The sequence below is a fragment of the Galleria mellonella genome, unplaced genomic scaffold (genome assembly GCF_026898425.1).
Source record: "Galleria mellonella isolate WM207_F2 unplaced genomic scaffold, CSIRO_AGI_GalMel_v1 utg173, whole genome shotgun sequence".
Taxonomy (NCBI): domain Eukaryota; kingdom Metazoa; phylum Arthropoda; class Insecta; order Lepidoptera; family Pyralidae; genus Galleria; species Galleria mellonella.
In genome coordinates, this window is record NW_026442016.1 from 7,280,375 (window position 1) to 7,295,781 (window position 15,407).

The following is a 15,407-nucleotide window of genomic DNA, read 5'->3' on the forward strand; positions in this document are numbered from 1 at the left end:
ATATATATGATAGTATCAATTAAGATCAGAAGTTTTCATATAATGGATGAGTGATGTAGTTACGAGTATTAAGGAGATAAACCATCTTCGTTTTACATACGTTTAAAATTATGTTTCCAATAGTTTTTATCACAGTAATGGAATCACAGTATCGTTTGGGTAGAATGCAGGTTCTATCATAGACATGAAAGAATGCGCAGGTAGGTAGATTTTTAAAGTGTAACACCACATTACATCACAAGATGTCGCTACTAGCCCACCAGGCGTGTCAATTCACTCTTCAGTCACAGCCGCCACATGCTGAGCTATGTTAGGAGAGGTGGTCAAGCTAAGCGATATACGAGTGAAATATTATTTATGTTGTTAGTCTGTATTGTAACTAGACTATGTCTAATAAAAAAAAAAAGCTATTACCATATCATGGATAATATAATACTGTACTAGTATATCGATTGTGTTTCAATAAAAATGGAATGTAGACCTCATCTGTACTGGATTTATGCTAAAGGGGCTTTAGTAAGATATATATATAAATACTTATTATTATAGGTACATTAATTTCTCCCTAGTCTATAAAAATTGTGGTGCTAAATTGCCAATACAAATCTTTTATTTATAAGGTATTTACTTTATAATAGGGTTCAAATATAGGTAAATAGGGGGGAAAGGGATTGTTAGTAATGGAGACTGAGAATCCTATTGCTGGCAATATACCCAACCAGGTCGACCTCCTCGCGGTTCTCCCTGAAAACTATCATGGTTAATTCCTGATGAATTCATCATGATGGGCTAACTGGCCTGTTTTCATTCTCATCTATCACACTTCACTGGTGCTCCGCCAGCGTATTCCGTTAGCGCAGGCGGGGTTACCATACCATTTTCATCCATCAAAAAAAAAATGTAGGTAAATAATGAACGCTATAATTTATACATAGAAATATATTTTATTTTATTCGAAAAAAGCAACGGCTGTGTTTCTTGCCCGTTCTTCTCAGCTGAAATTGCATTCCGAACTAGGCGGTAGTTTCATAAAAAGAAATGTCTGTGCAAAAATGCTTATTATTAAGCTTACTGGAATAAAAATTGTTATTGCTAAACGTGTTAAATATAATCTTAGAAGTTCAAGTAGTGTCATTTGATACAATTTCCTTATCCATATATATATATATATATATATATATATATATATATATATATATATATATATACACTGCGGTTATTTCGGTAGGTACTTATATATTTATACATTTTGATGGCCATTAATTCCCCTCTTTTTTTGAATAGGTAAAGTAGATAAAATCTTATTGGAGAAATCAGTTCAAGGTACATTTGCGCTAATATACCTAAAGAAGGCAAAAGCCCTTAAAACTTTTAAAAATAAAAAAAAATGTTATGAACGGTTTTAGGTTGTTAGGTTAAGAGGTATGCTGCCTATCCTTCACCTTCCCTTAGTCGGTTCTTACGACACCCACGGGATAGGAAGGGGTGGCCCATTCTATGCAGAGACCACACGGCCAAGCAGCAAGTAAGCAGTAGCATATTTTTTGTTAATTAACGAAAGAAACTCTTTTTCCTAGCAAATTGTGGCTTTCGATACCATGATGGTGGGCTTACTAAGTCTTGTTCAAAGCTTTTCATACTTGCACTCTTTTGAGATCCTTCTCGTTCTGATATTTTTGATGATATCGTCTTCACTCTCTCCTCGTTTCTTTGTACTGATTTTTCACTTTGATTTGGTATGTCTTTCATTTCGATAACTTCAACATCGGTATCACTCAAATCTTTGCTGGGTCTGTGAATTCTTGTAGTATTTGTATAGTATCCTGTAGTCTTTATAGTGCCTTCCATACGTCTCGATTTATTAAAGTAAAATATTTTTTTAAATTCTTTTCGGAAGTTGGGATGTGATATTATATAAATGAATGGATTTATACAAGCGGCAGTCTTGCAGAATAATGCGGGAATCATGGACGATATTGGAGTAATAAGATCTTTTCTTCCAAATATGCCTATAAGCGCTATTACGGCATATGGAGTCCATGAAATAAAAAATAAAGCTATGACAGCCATAACCAAAAATGCAAGTTTAATTTCAGCTTTACGTTTCACTCGTTCTTTAATATGTCTTGTAGAAAGCCTTTGTTCTTGGTTTTTTATTGCGATATTTCTGTTGCCAGCAACTTCATGAAAAATGCTTATATAACAAAATGAAATGATGCAAAGAGGTGCCACCCAGGCGGCACAGAAAAAGACGAAAATGAAGATACGAGGAAGTTGCTCTTCTGTAAGGTAATCAAAACTGCAGCTCGTTAAATAACCTTCGGGAACATAACGTCCATATCCAAAGTCAAATGCAGGTATCGAAGCAAATATTGCTGCATAGAGCCAAGAGCTGACTGCCATCAATCGTGCTCTTATTGCGGTCAAGGCTCGGAGTGGTTCTAGTGGTCGAACGACGGCCCAGTAGCGATCTAGTGCGATAGCAGATAACGTTGCTATGGACGTGGTCCCAGTTAAACCGCCGAAAAATCCATAAATGATGCAACCTGTAGATAGATATAAATACAGGTAAGTATCGTAACTGCATATACTTAGATACTGAGTTTCTTTAGAGTACAGGTAGGCTTAAATTGGAATATTAACAAAAGTAGTAAGTTTAAGAAATGTCCGTCGTTTCTACTTTGTACTTGTATTTAAACATAGTCTTTATCGTATCCCTATCATAAGTCGCCCATGTTAATTAATGATTTAGATATTGCTTCTGTAATACATACAACGAATGGAAAAGATGACGCGGACGGCCCACCTGATAGTGTGTCGCGTCAAGGCACTGTACCGCCGCTTGTGTGGCATACCCATCTACTTATAGCTTAATAAGTCAGTAATATAACTGTTCTATAATGTATAATACAATATACAACGTTGATTTCAATGTTTGTATATTTTATGCTTTTTCAATATATTTTTTAATAGGATAAAATAAGATAACACCCCTGCTTGCATTGCCAGCGTACGCTGGTGAGGACTAGGATGAAAGCAGGTCAATTTACTTATCGTGACGAGTTTATCAGGAATCAACTAAAATAGTTGGAGAGAAGAAGGAATTGTTAGTAATGCGATTTAGCCGACCCATTGTTGGTAATATACCCTCTCAGGTTGACTTCCACGCGGATTCCCCTGAAAATTAGTTATAATGGGCCAATTGGTCTGTTTCATCTTCACCTATCATCTCTCACAGATGCACAGCTGTTGAATATCGATAGCACAGGCGAGGTTATATTCCATTATCATCTTATAAAAAAACTATAATGGTTTTCAAAGAGACCCCGTGAAGGTCAACTTAACAGGGTATATTGCTAACAATGAGGACTAACCTCCCTAGTACTAATTTTCCCCCTAATTAATAGATAGATATTTGCTTAGATGCAATTACCGCCTTTATGTCTTATGACATTAAGGTTTAAGGATCATCAAGATGAAATAGACAAAACAACCTATGGAGAAAATTCTCCGTTGCTACCGCATACAAATAAATGGAGTATAGGGTAACGCCCCATTAGATTTTGCGATGACCTCAAACGTGTTGTAGGTAGCCAGTGGATGCAAGTGACTCAGAACCATCTGTTATAGAAATAAGAGGTCTATATTTTCATTGAAATGATTTAAAATGTTTAGAATTATAATTGTCAATTAATATTATATTTATAATCATTGATTTATTTAAACGTATCCGTTAAACAATAATTTAGACTGACACAACATTATGAAGTTTCATCATAAAGTTCCCATCGCATCTTTATGTCGAGTTTCTCTATCTCCATAATCAGTACTGAAAAATTAATGAAATCAATGAAAAGAATAAAATGAGTACACTGTACAATTTTATTTCTCGTGGTTTTCATTAATCTGTACTGTAGAGAACTTCTCAAAAGGATTTTATATGTATAATTTATATCAGTACGAAATCAGGCCGGTTAGCCACCTAAATTATGATTTTATAAATTACCGGTCTTCCCTAAAGCCGGACCGAGATTAAATGAGTTGAATATGAAGACTGGAGTTTTGGCAAGCATCAAGAAGTCACTGAGAGCGAGGTTAGCCACTAATATGTTTCCTGGCGTGCGTAGCGATCGGCACCTGTAACAAATTAATCATATTAACCCTTTGATCTTCTATTTAATTACCTAAAGTTAGTTTGACGGAAATTTCCGACAAAGATAAGTTAGTTTTAATTTAGGATAGCAAGCTTAAATAGGTATTGGAAAATAAGTTGAATTATTTTCTATTTTATAATAATTTTATCTTACTAATACCTATAATAATTTTACAACTAGACCATGTCTGTACATAGGAAATATTTAAGAAGAAGTTATATGCAGTGTCTTAATTGTTGTGTAGGTAGGTCTGTTACAAATTACTGTCTACTTATTTATCGTTAATAAGAGCAATGAAAGTCAAAAGAATATTTTTTTGAATTTTTGTCTGTCTACCTATTTGTTTGTATAGATGTTTCGGAATCACACAACAAGTACTGCATCAATTTCAGTACAATAACAGTTATGTTCCCAAAGATTTAACTTAAATACTGGTGTATGTTCTACCTTGATACACCATCTAAAAGTGGTCGATTTAATTAGTTTTAATTATAATTGTTTGTGCTTTTGTTTGAATGTACTAATCTTTGGAACTACCAGTAGGAATTGTTTTTTTTTCTATTTAATAGCCCATTTTTTGAAAAAGGTTATTTGAAATCACGATCCGACTAGTCACATCGTGATGTTAATTGCAACCTTATATACGGTTGATGTCGCGGGATATTGTTATTTTATGAATTATGTCTGGTTGCGACTCAATCAGATTACAATTTACATTAACTACATATACCTATGTATACCAATAAAAAGATGGTTTATGTAAATCGTTACGTATTAAGCTTATTATGTATTAAGTATAACAAAACAATAACATCAGTCAATTTAAATACTGAACTGGAATGGAATTTTACTTGTACGCAGTTACGTGTACACCTATTTAGCCATTATTTAAATGTAAATTATATTTATATATATCTATTGACATAGGTGCTTAATAAGACGTAGTCGTTATTTTACTAAGTAATTTAATTTAGTTGTTATTTGATTGCTTACCGTTTCTCTTGAACTCATAACTGAAAATGGAAAATAATAAAATAATAATATATTTATTATATATTTCTTTAAGTATTACAGCAATAATAGCTGATGAAGATCAGAGTGACTTTTTGTCAAATGAAAGGAGTGTTTTATTATTCGACGATGATGATGACCAGGAGCCATCAATCGAAAAAAACGACTCAGGTTATGCTTCCATAATTATGTTTATCTTTATATTAAATTTAATATTAGATTACTTTTACTGCTAATAATCGCGATTACTGTTAGCACAGGCAACATAATAATATGTTAGTACTGTAAGCGAGGCTATACATAGGTACAAAAGAAGTTCTCTGTTTGCTTATATGTATATCATTTTATCATTAAAATTGGATATAGCTTTATTTATAAATGGTTATGAGTAGATATATTTTTATCAAAATCGGCTGAGGAAAGGAATTAATGTCTACCTAGTTCCATTGTACGAAGTCGCGTATGTAGGACGTAGAGCTGGGACATGTTTTTGTTAAACTTTGCTAATATTATAAATGTGAAAGTAAGTTTGTTTGTTACCTCATAGCGCCTATGCAGCTTAACCAATCACAGTAAAAGTTGGTACACACGTATTATATGGGATAGATTAGGATGTAAAGTACGTTTTATTCCGGTCAGTAAATGTCTCAGTTGTGTACACAAATTCATGGATAACTACATGGTACTGTTTAGTAAATGAAATATTTTCTAGAGAAATTTTTGAGATTTTAGTAAGTACAGTAAATGCTTTTTATTCGCGAGGTATACGTTCCGTAAATATGCCGCGAATACAGAAACCGTGAAGATAGGCAGTCGAAGCACTTATACAGTGGCGTTAGTATTTGGCAAAGTACTTTAGGCGTAGTTGTGATAAAGTCTGTTTTATTTTTTTATTAGTCCATTTGACGACACTTTTACAAAGGATACATAATCCTTTACTTTAAGTACCGATTCGATCCGTGAATATAGAAATCTTTAGCCGTGAATATAGGAATTGGGTCGCAATTTTTTAATCCGCGAACAGAGAAAACACGAATAAAGGAAGCGTGAATAAGCGTGAAGTGTGAAGGAGCTTTTATTGTATATTAATATCTGAAATCCATACGAGTATTATAGAAAATCTTTATTCAGATTTAGAATAATGATCATGTAGATATTTTAACGAGTTATGTGATACTGTAAGTAAAACATGTACCACCAACGTTTTTCTGTATATGGTAAAAAGTAGGTACGTATCTACGTACTGAGATATAGGTGAGTAGTTTGGCTACATTGTGAACATTATACTAATGTAAGTGTAATGTATGCTGTAGAAAGTGAATTTATCTGATTATGTTGCAAAATGTATGCAACCTTAAATATAGTCTTGTAAGTTATCAGTAAATATTAGAGTAATACGATTTTCATATTATGATAATAATTATTGATGATTGAAAAAAATTCCAAATAGGAAATGTTGGAATGAAATAATTTGTTGGTAATGGAAACATTTATTTTTATTATCTTTAATAATATTTTTATAATATATTATTCGTTTTTAGTAATCGTAAACAATCGTTATTTATTTATTGTATTTTTCAAAGGCGTTTTATCTATTTCAGATAATGATGATCCAGATGGTGCTTTAAAGTGTTCTAAACATTCTACAAATCTAATGTTATGTATTTTAACCAAAAAAGGCATTTCTTCTGGATGGAAAGTGGATATCAGTGACGTATCGATTCCCAATACACTGCCAGAGGGATCGGACAATATGCAAGCTTGGAATAAAATTTCTGGTGCTTTAGACGATTGGATTACAAATATATTCAGTGTTATATTACCATAAATTGGAAAATAAAATATGAGTGACTAATCTTTTCTTACGTTATGACTGTATAAAATAGTTCTTAATTTAATAGTATCTAGATCTTTTGTCGTAGTATATGACGAATTATTAATACAACGGATAACGAATCTCAATGAACTCCGCTATTCAAAATCTTGCTGTTAAATTGAATTCTGAGGCTTATGCTGTATATAAAATCAGACATTATTATACAACTATAAATGTTGATATTGCAAAATTAGTTTATTAGAGTTATTTTTATAATTCACAGTCTAAAGAATTGTTCTCTACCAGTCGTCTATCGTGATGTGTACTTGTTCGAAACATGTCAATCGCGTCGAACTGCTGGTTGTTCCTTACATTGTTATATATTGTCATATGGAATATTATTATGGGGTAAATCAGTTAATATCAAAAGTATATCTATATTACAAAAAAGTGTCATTCGTGCGATATATTGCAGGGGAAGTCGTCAGTCATTGAAAGAAATTTAAAGTGACAAATATTCGCATAATAGAAACACATCTGTACTCAAATATTGTGAACTAACGTAGATATCCTTAATTACCTATAACTGTTTTAAAAACAGTAATTTTAATAATAAAAAATCTAATGGTATGCATAAGCATATAAACATATATATGTTTGGTATACTGAAGATTAATTTAGAAAAAGTTGTTATATCTTTTATGTTAACGGGTATTAAACGTAAAAATGTCTTGTATTGCCCTTTAATAAATTTAAAACTATTATTAAATTTAGCAAAGTTAACTCTCTAAAAGATTACTTTAAAAACAAATACACATGCGGGACTTATCTCAATAAAAAATCTTTTTTTTCGATTATGTATTTAAAATATGTGTAAACAACGAGAAAGTTTAAAATTAACTGTCCCTTACATCTTGTATATATTCAAGGACTTGAACATATACTTATCAATATATATGTTGTTAGCAGTTTTAAAAGAAACCTTACCTATAATTCGTCAGTATTACGAATATGATAAAGGTATCTAGTTAGGAAGTCAGTTTATAAGACGAAATGAATAGAAAACTTGTGCGTGCACTCGTTCACACTTAGAAAGTTATAAACACTTCGTTTGCTTACTTACTTACTTACAGTCAACGTTCAAAGCTAAATTTATTTCTTTGGTAGAAACGAGATGTTATCTCGTTTCTCGATGTTATGTTATCTAGTTACAGAAAATTTAAAATAAATTTAGTAATATCGTTAAGCTTTACCTACTGTTCAGGAAATTTACAAGTACTATGGTCTTAAAATTTCGATTTATTAATGAGTTATGGATGACGAAAGGTAAGTAATATAGCTATATAAAAAATAAAGTACTCAAATCATCTTTATTGATTTTCACAAGAATACCTTTCAAATAAATCCTTTAAAAATAATTGAGTACAAAATATTAATGCGTGTGTGAGGTGTCTAACATGTGTACAAAAATATAGGCAGTCATATTAAAAAAATATGAACATAATTATGTTTAATTTATCTGATTGAATTCAATCAGATAAATTCACCATAGGTAAGACTCGATAACACTCTACCTACCGTACTATAAATTAATAGAAGTAATATAGGTACTTCTATATTGTATTATTTCCTTAACATCCCGGTGTACTACGGCGACGACGCAACGAATACGAGCAATTACTAAGTTAACTAACTTAGCGAATTTTGTTTTGGTCCATTGCGCCCGGGTGGGTATCCAATTGCCTATTACCTTCGTTTGTAGAAGGTGATAATTGTTTCAATTAATTAGAGACGGTTAAGTTTCCAGAGTTAAGTAAAAGTTACATCTTAATTTTATTTTACAGGTATTTTACAGCTCAGGTAAACAACGCTAAACTACGATTTGAAGATACCTCCGAATTTTTAAATTTTTGGATGGTTACTCGCTTCGCGCTTTGTAGGAAAGCATGTAATGCCGTCATCTGGTAGGCCACCTCAGAGGTCTTTATATAACGGAGACGGCCTTCTTTTGTATACGAGAGAAAATCACCCGTAGTCAAATAGTAGTTACTGTTATGAAAATTTGAGACAAGTTATGTAAATGGGTGAAGTAGGACATATACCAGCTATGTAAGAATAGAGAGATCTTTGGTGTATTTTCTTTTTGTTTTTTTCTTTTCCTATTGTATCTATACTTATCTATTAAAGGCTTGCAAGCAAGCGCTTATTAAGTCTTGTACAACAATCTTGTCATTTTGGTTGCAATAAAATAGCTTCACTAGCTTTGTAAGACACGCGATATTAAAAATAAATTACATAAAAAAGACACGTCATCATGAAGCAAGCAATGAGTTTGATAAATTACTTTTATGTCCTTATATTTACCGGTGTAATTACCTATACGTAAATACAGTTCAAAAGATGAGATATTGTATATATACTTAAGTAATATAGATTAAATATCTTAGAGCGCCAAGACAAAAAATTGTGTGTTAATTAAAATTTTCAACTAACTCTTCAGATGGAAAAAATACTTAACAAATTAAATGATCCGATGGATGACTAGTCTACCCCCACATTCGATTCTAATTATTCGTATTGGCCAAATGTGGACATTTCGAGTATTACGTTTTCTGCAACAGTAATAAACGACAAATGTTTCTGACTACCTCTTACTTAAACATAAAACCTTAATCTCTTTGAGCTGTCATAAAACTCGAAGATTTTCCAATAACACTGTCAAATAACGTTAATTTATATTTGTAACCAAGACGCGTAGAAAATTGTAAGGGGAAATATCTGCTCTGCATTTCTGCCACCGTTACCGGCCATTTGTAACGATCCATCTCGCCCTTTTCTCGATAACAAATATTTTTGTTTGTTTGTTACTTTCAGAATTGGGTCAAAGTTCGCTCAAATATTTGATGAATGTTTTACGATGCAGTAAATATAATTAATTTTATAATATTACTAGTTATTCTTCGCGGCAATCTTTGTATGATGGAACATATTGGTACATCGAATTAAAAAGCAATCTATAAACTTCTTCATTTCAAATACAACAAATTTCATGTCGATTGGTCGATTAGTTAAGGCATAAAGATGTAACAAACAAACAAACTCACTATAATATTTATAGTATTAGTTTTATAAAAGAATATATAATGATAAGGATTGTAATGTGCAAATTTTAAATTAGTTTATACTAGCTATAAAAATAAGTTATATCCTATATACATAGAGCGTTTCTTTGGACTCATATACAAGGTGAAATCAAAATTATAAGTATATTATATTACTAACACGGCGCGTCTAGCTGTTAAGTTAGTACGAGAGACTCAGTTTTTTTTGTTGTTGTTTAATTGTTGATTCACGAAATTTATGTTCCAAAATGAATATATTTTACAGCATGGGTAGATTCTCAGTTTTACGTACGGCTAATGACTTCGATTTAACTTATAAGTCCAAGTGAATGAAGTCATGGCTAGAATTTCATTTCGTCGTTTTATTTCATTCCATATAAAGTAAATAGGCTCCCAGTAAAGTTAGCTTCTAAAACCAATCCAATTGTGAAGCAAGCAATATTTGACCGCTTCGCATTGCGGAGGATGTAAAACCAATGTTTTTTAATGTAGATAGATATTTATTTATTCTTGCCTTCTGCATTTTGTGGTATATATTTTTTAAACATGATTTAAATTCTTCAATATGTTCCTAATATTATTAAATGATCTAATGATACTTAATATATTGTATTATACCTAATTGTGTTGTATGTGATGTATTTATGTATAATTTTTGTAAGTATATTATTTTATTTGTTTCTATGTTCATTTATTTTGAAAAGTATTAATGTTATTATCACTTAAAGTATTTATTTAATTTGCAAATTGTTTTTGTTAAATCCATCATTTACTCTCTTTTTATCTGTTGACATCTTAATGGTTTAACCAATCGTCATGAAATTTAGTACAAACGTATTATTTTATATATATATTGTTTGTATTGCGTATATTATATATATATATATATATATATATATATATATATATATATATATATATATATATATATATATATATATATATATTGTTTGTATTGCAATTTATTGTAAGTAAAAAAAAATTGCCAGATTTTATGAAGTTTGATATTAACTTAAAAATCATAAATATGTCATCAGTATGAAAGGCATGTAAAGTAACAAAGGTTATATTTTCCAATGGTCCATAATATGTCATTCATGCTATGTTCTGAGAAAACAAATATAGAAAAAATAAATGTTGTTATCTATTCCGATTATCGTGATGAGCATAGTCCAATATTATGGAGAAGCAGACGATCCCTAATAACAAGCGGTATTAAATTTCTAAGAAATATAAAACATTTTCTTTATATTTGTAAAACACTGCTTTGTTTTCTAAACAATTGTTGTCATAATGCTCTAGTAGATTACATTTTACCACTATATACGGTATTTTACAGAAAGTTATTTAATTTTATTATATTGGAGATATCGATGAAAATTATTTTGGGTTGTACCCTAGAGTATCCTAGATTAAAAATTAGGTAATTGGTATATTCGTGTGGGGCTTATTATTATTTACTAAAATTTGCTGATGATTCTGATAAGGGAAATCGTGGTATGTAAAATTTTAACATACATGATTGGGCCTTGCATGAGCATACACATTTTTCACGTTATTGATTTAAAACATTTATTTAACACTAGCTTTTAAACGCAACTTTGTCAGTGTCACTGGGATATGTTAATTGACTGGTAAAAAAAAAAGGTAGTCTATGCCCTCATCTATCCAAAAAATATATAATTTTGTGATATATTATATATAAGGTAATAAACAAACAAATTTATACTAATATCTACAATATTAAGAAGAAGAAAAAAGATTAACATTTATAATAGTAAACATATTCACATATTGAAATCTACCAGGTATTTTAAATTATCTAATATCAAACATATTCATCTGATAAACAAATAATTATTACCAACAAAGTAATTTATATCTTATTATTTACATTTAGGTACATACCGAAAATACATAAAGAGCACAAGAGCGTTACCAGAACATCCCACAATCATCATTACGATGTATAGGCTACCTAAGATATAATTTATTTTAGGATCTGGAGGTGGGAATCGGAGCCAATGTGAGTTAATTAATGTGAAATAATCATTTGTGTATAATCCGTTTTTGATCCATAATTTTTCTGGCCATTGCTGTTTGAATCTCGTAAACATATGCAGCGGGTTCTCAGTAGAAATGGTCAGCTCAGATAATTTAAATATTTGAAACTGCGAATTCATGTATTCAATATCAATTCACGTTTCACTTTTGATTTTTTTATCTCATCCATAATTTTCTTTATAAAATGCTTTTCTACGCCTTTTCCACTATTAAAGTTGATTTAAGTGTTGTCAAAAATCTTGAAACTCGTACGACTTTAATATCACTATTTGTACTTTATATTCACTTTTAACGTCACTAACATTATAATAAACTGCTTTATTTTTTTTTTAACCGGAATTATGTTTAAATTTAGGCATTGAATTAAAAGTGGATTAAGTGTTACGATTTTGACGTTATATCTAATTTTATAAAAAAAATTAATTTTTTAAAAATTTGGACAGTCAAATTTGGTCAGTTTGTAATTGATGGTACACAACCGTTCGTATCACGACGCTTTCAGATATTAAGTGTATCTTTTATACGTCAAGTACGATGCCAGTGTTCGACAAATTTAAGATACTGCCGGGAATATTCAGATCCCTTTTAGTAAATTATGTACGTCCATTAGTGAAGTTCGTCTATTTAATTTATAAATGTACTAGCAATTTGCCCAGGCTTCGCATTGGGAGAGAGAAAAATAAATTAATATTTTATATATATTAAATAGAGAATTTTTTTATTTTGAAATTTAATTTATTTGAAAACAATATATAGCTTAGCACACTCGCCGATAATGTATCTTTCTATAGGTATAAGAATTTTTTAAATTAGTTTAATAGTTTTTAAGTTTATCCATTACAAAAATTATCAATCAAATTATTCCTCGTTATTATATTAGTATGAAAGTATAGAGTAACAAATAAGTTTATTGCAAGTTGAATACTCATAACAGAGTTTTTTAATTTATCAATAAAATTATAATATTCAAATCAATTCACCTGTTTTATATTCATAAGAGAACCAATTTATCATCATTTTTCAGATTTTATTTATTGTAACCTAATTAAATTTTATTAGCAGAGAAAGGAATGTTAGTAATGCGAACCACTGGTCTCATTGCTAGAAATATTCTTTGTCAGGTTGATTTCCACATGGTCCCCTCAGAAATCATCGTGCTAACTTCCAGGTGTAATCATCATAATGGGTTAACTGATCTGCCTTTTCATTCTTACCCCTCATTGGTGCTCCGCCAATATATCGTTAGCGCAGGCGGGATTACCATTCCATGATCATTCATTAAAAAAATCTATAATTTATTTTGAAAGAGAAATTTTGAGTACCAGGTAATCATTTCAGACTATGAATTAATTTCATCAAAGTTGTGCAGCCAGATGTTCGTAGTGTAAATTTTCGTTACTCGGGTATGTTAGTTTCAGAAGCCAGACTATCACACCAACTGCTATGACGTTATTGTAATGGATTATGAATGTTCGGTTACAGGGTATTATGAATATTTGACAATAGAATCAGTTGCTGTCAAACCCATAAAGAATTTGGATAAATTTTACATTGAGTTATAAAAAATAGACAATAGCTTTTATTGTGTTAAGATTAGAAATTTTAATTTTCTTTAATTCATTATGTGATTATACTTGTATAAATAAATATAAAATAGAAAAACGAAATAATAACAGGCTTGAATAAAATGTAGTGCACTTACTTGAGATACATGAACAAAACAATAACGTTGCCCCAACATCCAACAGTGGAGAATATCAGATAGAAACCTCCCAATATCTTCTGTAAAGTTTGCGAAGGTGGCGGAAAGTGTAGCCAATGTTCGTTTATTAAATCTAAGAAATCATCTGTAAAATATCCGTATTCTCGCCACTTTCCCACTGGCCACACTCGTTCAAAATTTGCCACTACTAACGCATGCTTGTCGATATTTGAATTGTTGCTGATACCAGGATCTGTAACATTTTTAATTTCTTCTAATATTACTATCTGATGGTTCGGGTTTGAGTTTCTCTTACTTTCTCTTTTCAATCGATGAGTTGACAGATAATTTTCTCTACTCAATAACATGTTAAATAATTTCAAATTGTCGAAATTCATTTTCCACAATTTATTCGGTATTTTATTGGAATCACATGAGTATTCATCTGTAAAATCACCGTGGCATAAAATGTTCAAAATAAGAACTAGCAACAACCAATAAAATAAATTGATGTTCATTTTTTATTAAAAATATGATGTAACAGCATACGTGTGCCCAGTATGAAATCTTGGGTTGTTTTACATTATGAAGTTATCATGATATTTTCATAGTCGGTGCCACTAACCAATAGCGAATTGCAGTGAACTAGCCCTAGGGACCACTTCGGAGCTACTTAAGGAAATTAAATTTGATGTAGCTTCTACAAAATCTGTATTATACGTTAATTAGGTCACTTATGAGGTTGATTGATAGAATTTATTAGACTGATTAATAGACCTTGGAAGTCAATTATGCAATTTGTTCTTTAACAAATACACGCAGGTAGGTCTAGGTAGTATAGTTACAGTCAGATAAAAAGACCATATAGTTCCCATATAAAGTAATCTCACTCACGAATTAGAGTTTTAAATAGCACCATAAGAATAGAAAAGGATCAAATTCGACGTTGAACAGTGCACGGTACGGATCTCGATGACTTTTCGTTTTCATCATAAGGGGTGGCAGCGGGCGCCATTAAAAGTTTGTTCCGGGGCACCTCAATAAAAGATGGTGACGTTTTTTCGTCGTTAGAGGGCACCGTTACAAACTTGGCCGGGGACACCAGGTAGGCTAATGCCAGCCCAGCTGTATAGCATTAGATACACTTGATTTTTTGGAATAAAATTAACACATATTCTACTAATTCAATATTCGTAAGTATTATAGATATTATTTATGTGACTATTATCTAATCGTGTTAGATATAAAATGCTTATTTACAAAAAAATATACTTTTAAAATTTAACAGCTTCAAATATGAGTGACCTTTTAGTTTTCACCAATTTCCAGAAATAAACAAATTTTGAATTTATGCCAAATAATCAACGGGTAATTCTGGAGGATTGGTATCCAGATGTAACGTGCTGCCGTGTGCAGCCGGCATAGAATGGACCACTCTTCCCTTTCCCGTGGGTGTCGTAAGAGGCGATTAAAGGAACTCAATGGTTGAATGATGGGCAATAGCGTCTTTCTTAAAATTTCACTAAAGTCTAATTGCG

At 31.0% G+C, this 15,407-nt stretch overlaps 1 protein-coding gene across 1 annotated transcript; it reads right to left on the reverse strand.

The window, feature by feature from the left end:
- Positions 1 to 1,197: 1,197 nt before the first annotated feature.
- On the reverse strand, positions 1,198 to 14,398 carry LOC113515437 (opsin Rh3-like). Its single transcript, XM_026899639.3, has 3 exons — positions 13,870 to 14,398; positions 4,007 to 4,137; positions 1,198 to 2,546 (listed from the first exon to the last, which is right to left on the reverse strand). The coding sequence occupies exons 1-3, from the start codon at positions 14,385 to 14,387 to the stop codon at positions 1,552 to 1,554; spliced, it is 1,644 nt and encodes a 547-aa protein (XP_026755440.3). The 5' UTR covers positions 14,388 to 14,398; the 3' UTR covers positions 1,198 to 1,551.
- Positions 14,399 to 15,407: the final 1,009 nt, after the last annotated feature.

Bases quoted from the DNA above. Each gene is read 5' to 3' on its own strand.
- LOC113515437 (XM_026899639.3), bottom strand. From the start codon at position 14,387: ATGAACATCAATTTATTTTATTGGTTGTTGCTAGTTCTTATTTTGAAC. The intron at 4,138-13,869 runs GTAAGTGCACTA...AATTTGTTACAG, and splicing joins GTTTTGTTCATGTATCTCAA to GTGCCGATCGCTACGCACGC. The intron at 2,547-4,006 runs GTAATTTATAAA...ATCTATCTACAG, and splicing joins TCCGGCTTTAGGGAAGACCG to GTTGCATCATTTATGGATTT.